Raw genomic sequence first — 20,188 nt, 5'->3', positions numbered from 1 at the left:
AGCAGGTATCTGGAAAATACTTTATTTCCAGTATCTTTCCCAGATGGAAATAGGACTTCACCCCATGTTACTTAATTCTCTTGATTATTCTCAACAGGTACCAGTTGTAATCAACCACTGTTTCACTAGCTCATTAGCTCCTGATTTATTTCTCTCAGCAATAATATGCAAGAGTGAAGCAGAGAGATCTAAGTAATAAGAAATAAAGTGAAATGAGCCAAGTATTACTACCAAAAAATCCAGGCACCATAGCAAAATGATATAGAGGAAGGTGACATGAACTTCCAACAAAGTTGAATTACACACAACAGAAATAAGTAACTTAAGGCAGTTTTAAAATGACTGGACAAAAAGACCAGTGCAATAGAAAATGTGCAATACACTTCTGTTTGTTCCAGCTTTTGCAGAAACTACCTGTCTTACATGACCCACTGAGAGGAAGTTTTGTCAGCAGCAAGTATGTAAGAGAAGGGAAGCAAAACAGAAGGCCATCTAGATTAGCTAAACTACTCCTCAAGTTAGCTTCCAAGAAAGGTACACTAATCACAGTACAAGTCAATAGAAAAGGGCTGTTGTGGAACAGTGGGGTGGAGTTTATCTGCAGCCATTGGATCTTATCTTTGTAGATCTCGGCTGGAAAAAAAAAACAAAACACAAAAAAAACCCTAAACCAAACCAAACCAAACAAAAAAAAAAAAAAAAGAGAGAGAAAAAAAACTACCACCAAAAACCCCAAGCCACAAAAAGACAGGAACAATTACATAATTAGTGGTTTTGGATAATAAAGGTAAAACTATTTTTGCAAGTTTTAAAAGGAACAGACAAGAATGACAACCAATTTTCCTCATCTATCTACCCCTCCCTCCAAGTGACTAGATTTAAAAAAGCATTTTCTCCTGCTTTTCCTACCTCAGGAATACACTCTGCAATTGAGAATTGCCAGTTTACAGAATTCATGATTTTTCACTTTTGCTGCAGATTTGGTAGAGCACAACTAAAGAGATTATGAATGGCAACACTTTCTCACTTAAAGGCATGTCATGTATCCACCATCAGGTGTCTCAGCATATGACAAATGTTCTGCAGAATTTGCAATGGACTGCAGTGAAATAAATTCCATAAAATCTATTCATAAAGTTGCAGTTAAATTGAAATACATCCCATAAGTGCATAGATGTAAATTCCATCTGTTTCACCATCTTCCTCTGAAGGCCAAAATAATCTGACTAAAACCTAGAATCTACTCTTCCTTTTCATTTACACCAATATAACCTAATTGCTATACTATAGTAAAAGACTAAAAGCAACTCCCAGATTTGATATAAAACATATTTCAATCCCTAAGGCAAATTACTTATAAGCCATACTGTAGCTTTTTTTCTGCATTAGCAGCATGTTGACTAACAGCACTCCATTTAGGCTATTCTAACATAACAGTCATAAGGCTTTCATTTTTAAGTTTACAAATTGCCACCTCCTCTCCCCTCCTGAAGAGACAGTCAACTTTTCACTAATCGAAAGGTGAACCGACAATAAAGAGAATTTTTCTCTTTATTAGTAGTAAATAAAGTTGGTAGTAAAGCTGTTGGTATTAATACTTCTTTCTACAAAATACTTTCCATAATGCCCCTGAAGGAAAATGGAAGCTTTGTCAACAAATCACATCTGGACAAATCCTAGTCTTATGGAAATACCTAAGAAGTAGAAACAAAAGCCTTGTTTATACTGCCCAGTGGACACTACTTTTTATACATATTGAAAATCTTCCAAGACACATTACTATACCAATATAGGGGTAAAAATATCTAACGGGCATCATGCCATCTACAAGAACCCAAGCGATCAGGACAAAATTCTGCCCCATTTTGATCTGTAGCAAAACCGCTCCTACATGTTATTTTGGACAGTCAAATCAAGCTAGCCAATGGAAACAAATACTTCAGAGTACTTGGGTATTTTGGAATTCACACCAAAAGCTTGCAGTTCCCAGAAGTTTCAAAGAAGCATAATACATGAGGAACTGCAAACTAGTTACAAACCAGAACAAAGACTGGAGTTAAGACAGTTATTTACACAAGAGCTGTGTTCATTGCATTTGATAGGTTCAAGGAGGTGTACATCTTTTCCTTCAAAACAGCCAGAGGCCCTTCACCCCTCCAGGAGCTGTGTGCTCTGCCACACTCCAGCTCCCTACCAATATGACCACAGGAGAACTAGTCAGGAGCAAAATCAAGAATCTCGTTGTAAGAACCAACACAAAAGGAAACCAAAAGCAATGGCAGCACTAAACTTTAGACAGCAAATTGACTTCCAAACAAATTTAAATTTATGACATTAACTTTTTCATGTTTTTCCATGCTCCACTGACAACCATATGACAAAAATACAAAAACAAAAGGTTACATTTCCTTTCAAAGATTTATAAAGAATCCAACCAATAACATTTTCCAGCTTCTGGATTTACAAGTTGATTATGAATGACGCACAGTGCAGATACAAAACTTCAGTGTGTGAAATTAGAGGCTTTTCTAGCAAATCTGTACTTTGGGCATTTAACTCTGACACACCATTGTAGTACAAAAAGAAATGCCACCTGGTGTGTTTATATAACATAAATATAAATGAGTTCAATCTAGTAACAGCAGAAAAACACTCAGTAACAACAGCAGCTAAGTCACATAAGATCAAGTTTTACCTTCAAAACTCTTATGTCAAAGCCACACTCAATTATCCACTAAAAAATTCCTTGAAAAGTAGCATCATACCACTCACAATGCAGCAACGGGAACCTACGTCCCCTAATGTCATTATCATTGTACTACAATCTAGGGTATTTTCACTAGGGCAGTGACAGCTGTAGTAATTGTATAACTACCGCTCACTTAAGCTTTATTAGCAGTTCAGGTGGGTGGGTGTTGATGTTGCTAAGGAAAACAAAACAAAATAAAGCAACCAGAAAATCCAACAAAACCCCCAAACCACATGTAGCCAGTATTTGTTCTGCTTAAATTCTAAGGAACAATTGTCAGAAGTCAGACAGTTTTTAGTACGGTGGAAAACAAATCAATATGCAGGAAAGAGTGTGACATATTCATAAAAGGTTGCAAAATTCCACTTTCAGCTTTTCTACTACCATAACACAAAATAGTTAGGCAGGGGCCGGGGCCGGGGCCGGGGCCGGGGGGAGGGGAATGCTTACTCCATTGTACATGTTGTAACACCTTAGGTAACAAGCAAAAATCTTCTACACAAACCAGTTTTCAGTTTTGAAAAATGATTCACTAAGAATTTAGATGCCTTAACTCCAAACAAATAAAAACACGTTTCAGGTGACACAGTGAAAACCCCAAGTATTTACGGTCAGTTTGTAACAATCTTACAGGTTGTTTTATTAAATTGTTCCAGTTTTCCTAATATGTTCAGCTGGTTACAGCTAAGGAGGAAGTTTTCCACAATTTTCATCCTTACAAAACCACTCCAATCTGGCCAGTCAGACAGCAAGCACCTATTAGACAAAATTCTATTTTACGTACTCTAACTTACCTGCTTGGGAAGCCGGAATAGAGAATTTTTATAAAATATATCTTTAGCCTGACTCCATGTTCCATCAATGATGATCATAACAGATGGACTAGAAGACATCACTGCAACTTCTTCCAAATTGGTTGCTTCAGCTCCAGGATACAGAATTAGAGTATTGGGATTTCTGCACACAGTTGCTAATTCAGGATACCTTCAATGCACAGACACACAAAATAACAGTAATTATTTAAAATTTTCATGACAGATACATACTTCCAGATATTCCCAGTTACTAACTCCCACTCATCTCCAAATTTTACTCAAGTTTCAAGAAAAGTCAATCACTCAGCTACCACTTTCTCCTTTAAACATCTCAGAAATTGTTGGTTCTCCCTCAGGTCAAAAGCAGAGAAGATAAAATCACCCAAAAATCAATCAATGAAAGCTCAATAAAGCAATATATCAGGAATATTTTCTGATGCTTTAATCATTAAGTCTTTAATGTCTATTAAAATCTAAGGTGTTTTGAATTGTTTACCGAAATTTAATGTATGTATTCTAGCAAAATTTATTCAAGCACATGGCACAAAAAAATACTACAATCATCCCATTTTGAACCTTATATATAAAGAGCATCAGCAATTCACAGTCCACATCTACAGGACATTCTTGAAAATTTACCTATTTAATTTTTTTTTCTTAATTACTACTTTAGAGTTACAGTCCTCAAACTCCCAAACTGTACATTCCCTTCTTCCTTCCTGTTGGCTTCTACATTTGGCAATGGTACCAGAGGAGTAACTACTGTCTATTAAGTGTTCACTCCATATACATGGAAATTCTGAAGATTTTTTAGGACACCAGTGTAAGTTTATAAAAATGTATGAAAGGCATTGCCATTGAAAGCCTCAAAAAACACCTAGTCAAGTACGCTGCTAAGGGAAAATCTGAGAAACACTGGCCTTGTAACGAAGACTGCATTACTTTAATCAATTTCAGCAGTATCATCATGTAGTCTTCAGAACTGCCTCAATCAGAAAGCAGGAAGAAATGCAAAACAAGGGCTGGCTGATGAAGTATGTCACAAAGAGTAAGAAATGAATTTTGCTTATTACCTCACAGGTTATAAAGAGTAACTGATGTAGGAGGAGGAGAAGAGCAGTATGTAGTTGAAATAGCACGTGACTATGCTCTGAAGTGGAAAGGGAAGCCAGTACAGCTTACCAAAGAAAATAAGATGTATCAGAACAAGGTTAAAAATAGCCAGCACACAAAGTGGGCTCTCCATACTACTATCAAGAACCCCTAGGTGCAGGAGCATGGACACAGACACAGGCAGGATGTAGATACGGAAGTTCACACAGAGGAATTCCTAACGCCATTGTGACCCCACAGCTTTTATGCCCCAGGAGCTGGGCTCCTGCACCAGTCCTCCAAAAATCAAGCAAGAATGTCTTTCTCATAAAGGGGTGGGTGGGAGGAAGGCTAGGGAAGAAAGCAATGGTTAAGAACAGCATTTGAGTTGATATAGGCTAGTTGTACTTCAAATCTGTGCACCCCATTATCACTCTCTGGGGACTTATGTGAAAACACAATTTTACCAGTGTTTAGGTTCAGGCAGAATTGCAGTGCCTAAGACATTGAGATCCTGAGTTTAAGACTCTTACAAAACCATATGGGAATTATATGAAATGAAAGAGAAATTGAATTCAGTGTATCAAAACCAATAAGCCCAAAGGTAGTATTCCAATTTTTTACCATCCTCACCTCCCATCCCCAGGCAAACAGTTCAGACTGATTCAACACTATGTTGTTCATTACTGTCAACATTATTTAATAACAAAATAAATAAATAAATCTTTCTTTCCAAAATGAACAGTAAAAAGAGTAAACAGAGACAGGAAATTTCTAAGATTTCTGTTGCAAACAGAAGCATGGCAACTTCTCTGCCCACTATTTTTTCAAACCTATTTACATTACGGTAATTTGGTATCACTTTAATTTAACCAAGAATCATGCTACACAAAATCAGAAGCAAGGGGGTATCTCATTACAGGCTGCCTAGCATTCAAGATTAAAATCCAGAAAATCTGTCGTAATTTTCAGATGCTCATGTTGAGAACCCAGTTCCTTGAAGAACAAAGCATCCTAATTCTGGGATAGCAGAGCTTCCAAATTGTTAACATCTCTTTGATGATTAAAAATAAATAACAAATTCTTAAAACTAATCCAAAATCATAATGATTATGAAGAACTACAAGTTCATATTATGAACACTACAGCTGAAGCCTTAGTCTTTGAAATACTAATCCATTGAAAACCACTGTTTTTAATATATACTCAACCAAGATTTCCAGTCATTTCCGTTTACAACAGTTTATATGCAAAAGCAAAGGCAGGGTGGTGGTTCAAACAATTTTTGTAAACTTGTCCAACAAATTTAACATAGGGTTACGCATACACTGCCATAAGAACTCATAACACTTTACAAACCAGTAGCTGTTGCCACTATCTTCAGTTTACTACCCACACACTTAATCCTAGAGTGCCACTGAGCCCATGCAGAGAGCTATTTAGTATTCTTTCCTTTCATAGGAACAGGTTCTCAGGAATATATGCTGTGCAACCCCTTGTACGCTATGGTACGCACCAACAGTCACAGTCCATGTTAGTAACTTTTATTAAAACATGTGTCTGGCATTCATAAAACGTGCTTGTTCTTCCTTCCTTAGAACAGCACAGGAAGAATGAGCTAAACATAAACACCAATGAAGGGTTTAGGAAAGGATACAGTTTGTATAAAACAAGTCAAAAAGAATTTTTGTATGTATTTCTATACAGATACATCCTGTTAATTCCACCGCAGGTTTTGTATCTGCTGAGGTTTAAGGCTTTGTTTCCTGTTAAGTGTGTTGCTCATACATAAGGCATTTAGACTTCTTTACTCACATACCACTACCATTAAGAATTCGTCCCTCAAAACAGTTTTTATGTACATCCTTCAGCTGCACTTAATTAGATCTGTGAAAGAAATGAAGTCTTAGTAAAAGACTGAATTTGTATCTGCTTAATAAAAATAAATCTGTTAACTGAAAAATGTGATAAGGCATTCACAAGGCAAGTACCTATCAACAGCATCACCTTTCACAGCCTCTTAGCAAGAATACGCTTCTGATTTGTTTGCTTTGGGTAAACACTGTAATACAGAGTATTTAACCACACACTACTTCTGAAATACTGCTAAAAGGCAGGATTTTCTCTACAAGAGTCAGATGTTTTAAAAGGAAACTTGTAAGAAAAAATCGTGAAAATTTACCTATTTCATTATAATGCTGCAATAGAGCTGTTGCTTGCTGAGCTCTTTTGAAAATCAGATCCACGTGCTGTGGTACATCTTTTTTTTTTTTCCATATAAGCTTTCACTTACATGCTTAAGCTTACTACAGCATAGAAGTAAAAGGACTAGGAATTAGATCTCATCTTCACACAGCTGTACTTCTAAAAGTTACTGCATATAATCCCACTATAAAAACACATTAAAACAATGTTTTAATACAAATAATTTATTCCATTGTTTAAGTACAAGAGTGATTTGAGACAAATTGTATGGCTTATTAAAAATAGAGGAGAAATTTCATTAAGGCTGATGTTTGTATTCATGAAGACTCATGAAATATTAAAGCTGAAACTCCTCAGAGCCACAGCACAAGCTGCTCTCCCCAGAGCCTCAGTCCTGTGCTACCCAGGAAAACATATTTTTGCTTTTTATCCCTGCCTAAATTTCACCTGTGAAACAAGGGTGGAGTCAAACTCAGTACCAGGTCAGTTAGCAGTCCAGACTGCCTTGTTTAGAATGACTAGACAGAAATTCCAGTCCACACATTAGATCACCGCACTGGGAGGTAAATAAGCAACTTTGTACCAAGACATACCACTGATTGCAAGTCCTCCAAATTGCTAAAAGCGGAGAGGGGAATTCACCAAGTCTCACCAGGCTTGCAGCCACACTTCTGTGACCAGTGTATCCTTTGGGGTGGCTTTTGTTTGCTTGTTTCTTTTAAATTCAAGCTGCTTTTATTTAAATTTAGGAATACAATTCTGTAGTCCAGCTGGACTGGTACACACGGGGAAATTTGACCCAACAGAAACACAGAGGTAAGTTAGGAGCAGAAGGCTGAGTTACGATAAGCACAAGAACAAGCTAGAAGCAAAAGCATGAGCAGTCACACCAGAATAAGCTAGCCCAAGCTACCAAAGGAAGAGATGATTAACGATGATAGAATTCCACACAGCAGCTGCCCACAGTCACAAATGTGGGCTTCTTGATTTTCCTGGCATCTTGTGACATACGGTACTACACAGTTTCACAGCATTTGTGACTTCAAATATGGTAAAATACAACAACCTGTCAGCAAGACATGTAGCTTTGGCGACGCAGAATGAGGGGGGATGCTTTTGCTGGGGGCAGCAGTTTCTGTAGACAAGATAGCTGGACTGCACGCCCCAGAACACAGCTGTGTTTATGAAGTGTTTCTGCAAATGAGTTTGCCTGCTAGTTTATGTCAACCTGGATTCAGGAACAATTCAGTGAAAGAAGTTCCTCCTCCAAATGTATTTCCTCTCACCAGGGTTCAGAACATCTTTGAAACCTCATCCTCATCTGCAAACGCCTGAATGTGACTGTGGCCCAAACGCAGCAGACATGTCAAAGACAATGTCAAGGCTAAGCATGGCAAAGGCACACAGCAGTAAGCCCAAGAGGCTGAACTGGGAGGGCAACGAGAGGGTGAACAGCACTGTGGTTGCTAGTTAGCGTTGGAGATTACTTTAAATTATATCTTACGCCACATCACCATCCTAGATATTTACACACTGCTTTTTTAGAAGCCTTCCTTAGTGTGAAGCATGACTAACTTCAGAGAATTAATGGGGCCTTTAATTTTACCTTCTATTTCAACCAGAAAAGATACACTGATGGCAGACTCTTTGAAGCCACCAAATTTCAAGAGAAGGCTGAGAAGCTGAATTTCTAAACAAGCGCTTTTCTTCCTGCAGATCAGAGGCTGCCTTTTAAAGAATTCACAACTCTGTATCAGGGCAAAAAAGGAAGATAACATTGGTACATATGAAAAAAATTGTCTTAGCACAGTCTGTCCCTCCTCAGCCTTTCTCAAAGAAGCTGCAAAAAAAATGGTATAAACTCCTACCTGAGTGACAATGAGAATTTACCCCTTAATTTAGGTACTCTACTTTAGTGTATTCCCACACTTAGTCAGCTTTAGAATTACTTTGTTCTGCATACTACTTCACAGACAACTTTTCTCGTTAAAGAAGTGGACCAGGTAAAGAATTTCAAATACAAAATTGTTCTCTGTTAATTTCATAGCCATGAAGACAATCAATTAAACAAATATTTCATTTATTTTATGTCACATGTATTCATGCACTCTTAATAGCAGTTATCAAAAGTTTCCTGAAGATTTGTTATGATTAGTACTTCAAAGCCATAGATCTGCCCTTAATTGTCATCGGCAGGGGCAGGGGGAAGGGAAGGAAGAATACAGCTTAACTTTGTGTTTCGTAAATATTACACCTGTGGCAGTTTGTAACAGTTTTTAGTTGATGTTACCTGAAAATGCCTGACAATGAACATGGCTTGGCTGCCTGTAAGGCAAGATTTAGGTTTGTGCATAAGTGTGTAAGTAAAGTAAGTATTAAGCAATATAATTATAAAAATGTGAATCAGGTGATAGAAGTGACACTTGGTGGGAACTAAAAGGACTTTAAATTCCTATGTGTTGGACATTAATAGGAAAAGAGCTTGCTTGAAAAATACACTTCGGTAAAAAGAGCTGTTACTTTCTCTGAAGCCAGCAAGGCAGAGCAAGATCTATCATTTTCTCTGTGGGTCTCTAAGTAATAACTAAGGCGGAAAAGAATAAAGTAGAGGCATATGAAGGATCAGATGGCTCTGAATTTTCTAACAGTTTCTATGTTGCTAAAAACTAGCAGAGACTCTCCAACAAGCTTTCCAAACAAAGACAACAGAATTTTAAAAACAATAGTTGTGCACAGAATTGGTGGACAATACTAACACTAAGTATGAAAGGAATTGAAATGAAAGGAAAATAAATGAAAGAAAAAATAATTTTCTACAGACAAAAGAAGTACAAATCAAGGGGACAAAACATAAAGGATGAAAAAGAAATACAATAAGAACTTTTGCCAAATCCTGAACACTTCACTGACGTTATAAACCATCTGAAATATAAGAGATATAAACCAACATGAATATAGATACAACAGAAACTCATAAAGATATTAAGGATGGTTATAAAAGTACAGCACAAATTTAAGTGAGTACCATGAAAAGTAGATTAAAAATAAGGACATTAACTAAAACCAGAGAGGGGGAAAAAAACCATGAACCACAACACTGGTCTTCAATCCAGAGGGAAAACTGGTAATAAACAAAAATAGGAATAAGTATTCAAAATTCAAAAATGCAAAAATTGAATTTCACAGTTGACCTTTTCAACAGAATAACATGGGCAACACAACAAGTGTCAAAAATAAGTCAGCCCTTACATTAGAAAATAGGCCACCTCAAAAACAGTGCCTTTTCTTACGAGGGCCGGGGGTGGGGAAAGCAAAAGCTCAAATGTATAGGTGTGAACCAGCTGGAGAAGGTCTACTGACAAGAACAGAAAGAAGGATAAAAGTCTTGACAGAGAAACTGAATAAACTAAGGTTGTAACTTTCAGAGAAAAGAAGGCAAAAAAACCCACTAGTTAATAGTCTCCAAGACCACAACAGGAAGACAGAAGACAAGAAAAGAAATAACTGTAGCAATAAAGATTCAAACTAAACACAGACCAAACCTCACAAGCTTTCTAATGGTAGTAAGTAAAGTTCACATGTTAAAGCAGACCCACTGAGAATTCCGCACTCTCCTGTACATGGTATTAATACCATGGCTACGTGTGACTGATCTCACTTTCTTAAGGGAGTAACAGTGGCGTCTTGAGAATCTTTCTATCCCTACTTCTCCAACTATGCTGCTATATATACACATGTAATGTGTATCAAATGCCATGTATTTGTCTTTAGTTGTTCTTAAACGTAATGATTTCAGGTAATAAAAATATGCTGAAGGAATATCCTATATACAGACATCATGATGTTTCCAGTTCACATGAACTTAGTAACACATGATTTTCTTATGGACATTAATTCCTAGTGCTGTACCTGCTGCATATATTACTAGCTTTGAGTTTTCATTAGCAGTTTGTGGACTTTAGAAAATGCTGAAATTCCCAACAAAACTCAATTTGCATAATTTACAGTCACAGTATTCCAATTCAATCCAAGTAAAATTTTACTGCAAGAATTCAAAATAAGATCAAATCTGAAGATAAGCACTTTTTCTTTCCATAAATAAATCAGTATAATTTTTCTTATCTGTTACCCATGATGCGATTTAAAAGCCATGTTTTAAGGTGCAACTATGGTCTTGAACTCTGTAAGAGAAACACGTGCAATATTTGCTTCTCATACAAACCACTGTTCAGACTTAGTTTTGGTATGCATCAGGCACTGCAAGACTGTGTAATCCATTTAGTCCAACACAATCTCCGCTAAGCAGAGCTATTCACATCTTTCATTTGTGCCTGAATTGTATCCAACCACTTTGTCATAGCAGATTTATACATCCTCATGATTGTACTTGAGACAAGTAGTATTTCATTATTTCTGGGATGCATGCTCTTGAGATGTGCAATTTAAACACTATCTTATCTCATTATAATCCAGTCTTTGTATCATAAACATTTTTATTTCGTATCTATACTCAGTTTCTCTCAAACTACATGGTTTTAATTCAACAGGGATCTATTAAAGTTTGCCAGTGCAAAAGACAAGTGTTCAAATTCTTTAAATCTAACATTACCATTTAATAGCAAACAGTATTAGTATTACAGAACAGATGTTATTATCAGTGGAAAACCATGAGGCTAATGGGAACTTCTCAGGTTTTCTCACCATTTTTACTATTTCACCTTGGTCCTAGGTAGGTGCCTTTGCCTCACTCAGGACTCCCACACTTGGAAGACTGTAGGAATACTGATCCCCATAATTCCCATAAGGTAACAAGATGAATAAAAATAAAGACAACAACACCCTATCATGTCTGCATTCAGAAATAGTCCCTCAGGATCAGGACTGAGGCTTAAGAGTTACCCAGAAAGACAGAAAACAATGTTTTCATATTAGATGCCCTTACTTTTTTGTAGATAAATGACATTTAGCCTCTAATACAAGCGGGGTGGGGTGGGGGGGGGGTGGGGTGTGGAGGGGGTGGTGTCTTCCCTTTTAAACAAATCAATGTGTAAACAAAATACCTATGGTCAAAAGATCAAATAGTGAGAAATATTTTTAAGGTTTGGAAACCTGTAATTTTACAACTAAATGTTTTACAATTTACTAGGGGAGATGGTCATAAATACATCTTTTAAATAACCCTTTTTACTCTATGAAAACCTATATATAAAATACATTGTTAGCAAAAACTCTGGTAAGTTCCCCAATTAAAAACCATCATTACCAGTGCCTCCAAATAACATCAGCTTTTATGGCATAAACATGTAAATAAAACAGAGGTGAATTTGTCTGTACTGGGACCCTAGTATGTGATACCAAGTTTCTTATTACTGTCACAAACAGAGTTAGCCTGCAACATCTAATAAACTAGAATAAAAAGGAATAATGGCTAATAATGAGTTGGTTTTACTATGTCTTCTGTTATTCCAATTTCAATTTACTACTTCTTTCTTATGTACTGTGCTTAAATTAAAACAAAAATAGAACATATGCTAGTAATAAAAGGAAAAACATTTGCTGTCTGTTCTATTAGAGGACTAACAGTTTTTTCTAGAAAAATGTTTTTCAGCCAATCTCAACATTTAAAAATGTGACTCTTCTAACTAATATGCCAACAGTCATATTGGGTAACACAGGCAGATTAGTTTTGAAAATTAATGCAATGGCAGCCAAAGGCACAGTCTTGTCAAGAAATGAAAAGCAGAGCCATTATCTTGGCAAGTTTTGCTTTTTTAGTGGACCTCAATATCAGTTTCCTCAAATATTTAATGACTTCCTTGACGAAGACACCTTGCAACCACCCCCCACCAAAAAAAAATTCTTTAAACCACAAAAAAACAACCCAAACAGATTCTTATGCACTAAAACACAGGTCTCCACATTCAACTGAAGGACACTTCCTTTATACTGCATTCAGTAACCCTTCCTATTTAATGCTCATACAACGTAGAACTTAACAAAACATTTTATGGCTTATCTAGCACCACCGAAAACAGTAAGACCACCAATACACAGTTTTCTTATGAAGAAAATTAATATTCTTTCAACAGAAGAGCAGCAGCCATCATTTGGTTAAGTTATACCCAGCTTCTTTAAGCAATTAACTGCAGAGAAACCTAGACAGTAGTATCTAGCAATACCTGGAAGACATAATCATAGACTACACCACTTCTCCTCTACAGAACAAGTACACTGAGACCAAGAAGTCTCCTCTCCCAAGCAGCATGTAGGACTCATACAGAAAGACAGCCAGAGAAACTATAGTAATTCCAACAGACTTCTATACACCTTTTACTGCACCTTAAGATGCCTTTTACAATGAAGAATTCTTGAAGTGTCACCACCAGAGATGAAAAAATTTTCCACTCCTCCTAGTAGAGAAAAAATTATCCAAACATACCCTAAGCCCAAGCAGGAGCGAGGGAGGGGAAGTAATTTCTAAAGCTACAATCCTAGAATAGTACAAAAAGTCATACCTTAATTCTAGCTCAAGGTATTAACAAGAAAACAATGCAGAGAAATGTACAGAGAAAAGACTCCAAAAAAAACCTTCTAAATACAGCAAAACTACCTAAGAAAATTAGAATCTGAAGCCCAGGAAATAAAGCACATATTTGAAATGGCACCAGCAATTACTGTATCTAGAAATGCCACATCCCTTTAACATAAATGACATCCATTACTTTTCTCTAAAAAAGTTGCACATTTCACTTCCAGAAAGTAATGAAACCTTTTTTCATCGGCAACTGTGTTTCTCACTGTAACTTCTGTAAGTAGTCAAAACAAATGATTTCCAAATGAAACAAAGAGAATAAATTAGTAATACAAGATAATTTTTTTTCTCACTCGATGTGAAAAAAGAAAAAAACCTCCAGTGCAAATTTTGACACTAATTCAAAAAGCTGTTGCTGAGATAGGCCCAGAGGCATTATCCTGCCAAGGCAAATCCAGACCACTGCATTGTTCTTACACAGCTGGTGAATCATGGACACTGGTCCCTACATTGACTTGCGCATTTCTTTCCCCGCATGAAGCAACAGTACACATCTGAAAACAAAAAGCCCGTAATATCAAATCTTTCTCTTCTACTACTGTGAAGCATAATCTTTAAGAACAGAAACATTAGCAGAAGGATAATAGAATCATTTAGGTTGGAAAAGACCTTTAAGATCACCAAGTTCAACCATCAACCTAACAGTTCATCACTAAACCACATCCCTAAGTACCATATCTACACATCTTTTAAATACCTCCAGGGATGGTGACTCTACCAGCTCCTTGGGCAGCCTGTTCTGATGCTTGACCACCCTTTCAGTGATGAAATTTTTCCCAACATCCAATCTAAACCTCCCCTGGTACAACTTGAGGCCATTTCCTCTTGTCCTGTTGCTTGTTACTTGGGAGAAGAGACTGACATCCACCTCGCTGCAACTTTCTTTCAGGTAGTTGTAGAGAGTGATAAGGTCTTGCTTTATATATAACATGCTGTGTTGGGTTCGTGTGGCAAGGTTTCAGTAGAAGAGGGAGCTACAGATGTGTTCCCTGTGGAAACACCCTGAAGGGAGCTGCTGCCCATGGAGAGGACCCACACTGGAGCAGGGGACAAAAGTGAGGGGAAACGAGTGGCAGAAGCTGCTACAGAATGACTGCAAAGCTGAAGGCTGCAATATTAAAAAAAGCCCAACAAACCAAATACCAAACCCTACCCAGAGAAAATATTATCCAAATAATATTAAGGATTCTGAAATTTGATATGGTAAAGTACAGTTTCAGATGTAAATAAGCACACGTTCAGTTAGTCAGCATTAATTGCTTTTATAGACAGAACCAACAAAATGTGTGAAAGGTTGATCTCTGGTTGCATCTACTCGTTGATTGAGATAAGGAGTAAAAATGCACAAATGTAGTTTAATGAACATACCGACAGTCAAGTACACAACACAAAAAAACTTACAAGAAAGTTACCTAAATAAAGAACCATATCTTGTAAATAGTTTTATATTATTTGGTAAGTGGTAATGCTCAATTAGTTGGTATTTGATACAGTAAGAATATTTTTATTTGTGTACAAGCACTAAAAAAGTGCCATACCTACAGTATGTAGTTAACACAGCTTTATACAATTAACAAAAGTTGGATTTTATTCCTTCAAAACTGGTTGAAGTTACAAATTTTCCCAAGGGCCCCAATTAATTTCTGATCTAAACTACTGAACTGTAGCAAAGCTGGCAAACATACCGTACAGAATGTAGTGGAGATTTGTGTAGCTTGATTTCAAAGAGCAATACAAATGAACTTGTAACTGCATCCTCAGTGTTCTAATAACAAGGTGGTGGATATAGAGGTATTTGCATCTGGTTTCCTGTTAGTGATCATTCATTAGACTATATAATTTTACCACAATGCCCAGAATGAGCAAACTACAGAAGTGTAAATATTTGCAAAGAGGAAAGGTTTGAGAATAAGATTACCTTTACAGGGGGAGGGGGGAAAAGCAAAACCACCCCTCCCAAGCTATCACGAAGTATAAAATGAAACTTAAAAAGAAACAGTGACAAGTCTGTTTATGTAACTATGATATCTAATTAACAAATTTTTGACATGTTAGACTTCAGATACAGTTGCTATCTCTGTTCAGTATATGCCAGAAATTCCTGTTTAGTGGACAAACATTATTATAGCTACCATGTAATATAGCCTGGTTTTGCTTTGCCAGCCCTGGTTATATAACTTTATGTCAAGAGGGAAAGAGTCATTTAAAACTTATGGTGGCTGAGGACACTGTTGTATAGGTCGCTAACGAAACAAACCTGGACTCCATATAACGGCAGTAAATAAAGGTTCAGTGATCAGTCAGCTGTAACTCTAGGGTCGACTATTGTTTGAGACCCCTTAGAAGACACTGAGATACCTGTAAGGAGCAGGTACAACACTTAATTAACATAGTACCACCTACTGAATGAATAAGAATGACTTTTCCAAGAAACATAATGCATAAATGTGTGTGGACTACATAATTCTGTTTGAATGAAACATACAGCATGCACATTAGGTGGAGCGATCCCCTGTGCACGCAGCTCTGCAATGAAGGAATGCCCGCTTCTTAATGCTACATGGGTGTTAAGGAGTTTTCTTATTTCAAATTTCAGTGACAGTATTATTCAAAAAATGTTGCCTGCAGGAAGTTTATTAGTAGCCTAAAAAGAACATGAATCCAGTCAGTTATATTTTATTCATGAATACAAGACTATAGGTGTTTTCCTAATATTTCCATAGTGAACAGCAAACCTACTGCTCAAAAATTGTACTGCAACTGTTAGATAGTCCTACGAATGATGCTAGGAAAAGACATTAGCACACCCTTCCCCATGCCCTCCATTCCCCTTTTTTGAACTATCATGTCTTTATAAAGAGAATCTTAATAGACATCCTTCAAATGTAAACGTTACTGCAGTTTCAGAAAACCATACTGCCCACTATATGCCCAACTATATAAACTACACCTTAACTCTGTATTCAGCAAAGAATAATTACCTAGACAAACTGAGACAACAGATGCCCTACTACCCCTCTGTCCTCCCACACACCTTTTCATTTTTTAATTGCCCTTGCTTACTCTATCATATGTACTAATAACAAAATTCCATTTTCATTACAGGGCTTGAAATTTAGATCATGTAAAGCACATTTATTGTTGAATATATTTCACTTGACAGACTTTTGGGTTTGATCTTCCTTTCAAGTGTGACCAAATGGGCATCTTGGTTACGCTTTATCACCTTAATCATTGTTACCATGCAAACTTTGTAATCCACTAGGAGTTCAGTAAGCTTTCTTTCCTGGAGTATTCTCAGTGCAAACATAACACACTAGACACAGGCTCTGCTAAAAGGGGTTGCATACGTTTAAACTTACTGCTGGCAATGCAGAAGTCAGAACTTCGGAATCTAGATGAAACATTTCATGCATGAGTCAGCCCTCTCTTATAGTGTTTTTAACAAAAAGTTCAGTGAAGTATTGTTCAATCATCATCGTTTGAATACAATTCATTATTAAAAAGTTCTATGTAAAAGCACAAATTTAGCTGGTGGAGTAGAAGGAGGAAGAAAAGGATAGACACTCAGTGTTCCCATGCCAACATGAACATGACCAAATTTGATTCAGGCTATGTCTGTTCCTGCATCTGTAAGCACACACTAATGTGCTTAGAAAGCGTCAAACGTGTGATATACTAAAAATACTACCTAATACATTAGCATAAAAAATACATACCTAGTGCTACAACTGCTTATGCAAGCTGCAGGTACAAATTCTAATGCATAAATTTGCATTATTCAAGCACTGAAGACCCTCACTTTCTTAGACCAGAGATAGTTCACATTTAAGGAATTGTAAAAAAAAAAAAAACAAAGTATCCAGTCCCTATCAAGTAATTAACAAACCTGATAAGAGATTAAGTAAAGGAATAAGAAACCTATAAGAATAATGGAAAGCACTGACTTCAAGTATTTTCAGTATATCAGGAGCCTGACTTAGGATTCTGCATCTATGGCAAATTAGTCTCTGTTTTTTCTGTCGAAAAAGCTCAGTTAACTCTACAAGTGTTTCCAGGACAATCAATCAATCCAACCAGACTCATGGAACAAATTCAAGCAACAATCAAAGAGAAACAGGCATCTTTGACTAACAGGAGGAAAAAGCACACATTTCAAGACTGAGAGGGATGACAGGACCCCAGGCAAAAGAAACCTGTGAAAATGACACACTTATTTTTAGTCTGGCAACAAAAGACAGTATCCCGACTTGTGAAACAATCAGGACAAAGCAGTCCAATAAGGTGAGAAAACAGTTATTCAGCACAATTTTGGATGGACCTTCATGGGAAAAGACTGTTCTGTCTATCAAGGCCAAAGAAAAGCATGCTATAATATTTGAAACAGATGAAAGTCAAGCCAAGAATTTTAAGTTAATCTTAACAGTCACCAGAATGTATCAGAGAATTAGAACCTCTCCTTCTATTCCAAAAGAGCACAGATCTGCAAGTTTTTACCATCTGGACAAGCTATGACCACATGCCTGTAGATATCAGTAAAAACCAAATGCAGAGAAAAGAACTAGGTCTCTATGAAACCAATACACAAAATTAAACAGAGAAGAACAGCATTCTGAAGCCAAAATTATGACAGAGGAACAGAAACTAAACAGTACAAGAATATCGAAAGTGTCGAAAATAACCTGAGATTAAAAAGAAGTTTTGGAAGGTAGGTAATAGAGAGGATGAGACTAGGCCAAGAGAAGCCAAGAAGATAAAGTGTCACTAGATGAAATATTTAAGCTAGAAGAAAGCAAGAGATGAGAAAAGTATCTTCTTTTGCCAGTGCAGAGCAGAATGAAGGAAAACCAACAAGGCAAGGACAAAAACCACACTACTATGTCCTATCAACATTATCCTAGAAAAACCATAAGTATTGAGGAAAGACAGCAGAAGAGCTGGAGGAAGAACTGCATGTATCCACAATTTAAGTCTTGATGGTGGCAGTGGAGGTTGCAAAATGTGCTGGGTTAACTTCAATGAAAATTTATAATTTCTTAGCTACAGAGACAGCAGAACTGAAGAAGGAAAGAATAAGGTGAGCAGAGAAAGTAAGGTCTGTCATGGGCATGAAGGCCAGTCGTACCAGCGCAGAACAGGAAGCAGCCCTGGGGCTGGTAATCTCAGCAATCAAAAACTGGAAACCATCTGACGACTGAGTAAGAGCAGAAAGGGTGAAGCTGCTCGAAAATACTCAGAGGGATGTGGGAGTATGTATAAATCTAAGAGAATATTACATTTGAAGAATTATATATAATAAGCGGAAGCTCTGAACCAGACATACAGATTTAATATCGATAGGTTTTGTTCACGAACTATGAAGCAGAAGTTATCCTAACTAATGATAAAGAATTTGAGATACTATCAACTAAGGAAGACCTAGAAGTCTTTAAGTCAAACATAAAGGGCTTGGATAGATGGTAGCTAATGGAAACAGTAAGGGATTTGTAAAATAATCAGATGAAATAATAAGAGGGGAAAAATTAGGAAATGCTATCTGGATTTGAGCTGCCATAAGACTTAGGCAAAGAATGGAAAACAGACAAAGGACATCTGTAATTTCTAACATGTTAATGTACTAAAGAAGGCAGGGGAAAAGAGAAAGGAAATTATGCACATTTGAATGCTGAGAGGCAGAAAAGGAGCAATATGAACGGCACAAGCTGTCAGTACAAAAAATACTAAAAAAAAGACATGAAGCAAAGAGCAACTACAATCATGAGAAAAGCAGTGTTTCTGAGTGAGAGAGGAACAAAATAAAACAGATACAATGGCAAAAAATATGCACGTAAACATTTCCTACCATTTCTAATGAAGGCAATTAAGTTACAGACATTACAATTACTACATACAGTTAAAAAATCCATTTGTTACATGAATACAGAATAAAAATATTCTGAGGCATCAATATAAAAAACCTTTTGCATTTTCCTTCCTAGAAAGTTCAAAATTCTAAGGTAAAGGCTGTTAGAAAAGTCTTTAAGTGAAATTTATTGGTGAAATATATTTTGTCAAAGTTATAATCATTTGATATACTCCTGTGTTTTGCCATATCAACACCACAAAAACAACAGCCTTGTAACAAAAATTAATAGAAATAACTGAAACTACTGCCAATTTAGAAATTAACTAGAGTCCTACCACACTGTTGAGGTAGGACTGGCTAATCCTTACTATCAATTTGTCAGCGTCCACTACACTATACACGGTCACTTCACAAAGTAAAAAATGAAAACTCCTGTTACCATGGCATCAGCCTGACCTCATGCAAGTAAAGAAGTTTGCTTTGCACAGAAGTTTTGAAAATTTCAGTACAAGAGATTTGGGCTCTTTGCTTGTTTATGCTGCCCTTCTGGCCAGTGTCTAAAAGGTGCCTATATTTAACAGGCTCAGCATCTCTACTAATAAAGTATGTAAAATACAAAGAAATATTTGACACTTTTACATAAAATATAATCTCCACTTTGGCAATGATGCTAACCCTACCCTCCCACACTCCTGCCTGCTATACTACAATACTGGATTCACTGTAAAACTATTGAAAGAATTCAACAGAAAATAATAACAACTTACAGAAGTGCTGTTTTTATAATAGCACCATTCAGCAAGTACTCATGACAAACTGTTCACTTTTAGCTTAATCATTTTAGCACATCAAAGATTAACCCTAATATCTGACAATAACATAATCAATAC

General features: G+C 36.6%; 1 protein-coding gene across 1 annotated transcript in view; it reads right to left on the bottom strand.

Annotated features, from left to right (window-relative positions):
- The window catches only part of DTWD2 (DTW domain containing 2), a 98,840-nt gene that overhangs the window by 35,014 nt on the left and 43,638 nt on the right, over positions 1-20,188 (bottom strand). The window contains exon 4 of the mRNA XM_055699492.1: positions 3,544-3,733. Coding sequence (XP_055555467.1) covers positions 3,544-3,733 — 190 coding nt within the window. The remainder of the gene's footprint in view (positions 1-3,543; positions 3,734-20,188) is intronic.

Source organism: Falco cherrug, chromosome Z (genome assembly GCF_023634085.1).
Source record: "Falco cherrug isolate bFalChe1 chromosome Z, bFalChe1.pri, whole genome shotgun sequence".
Taxonomy (NCBI): Eukaryota; Metazoa; Chordata; class Aves; order Falconiformes; family Falconidae; genus Falco; species Falco cherrug.
The sequence above is the reverse complement of the archived record's forward strand: the minus strand, read 5'-3'. Positions and strand labels throughout refer to the sequence as shown.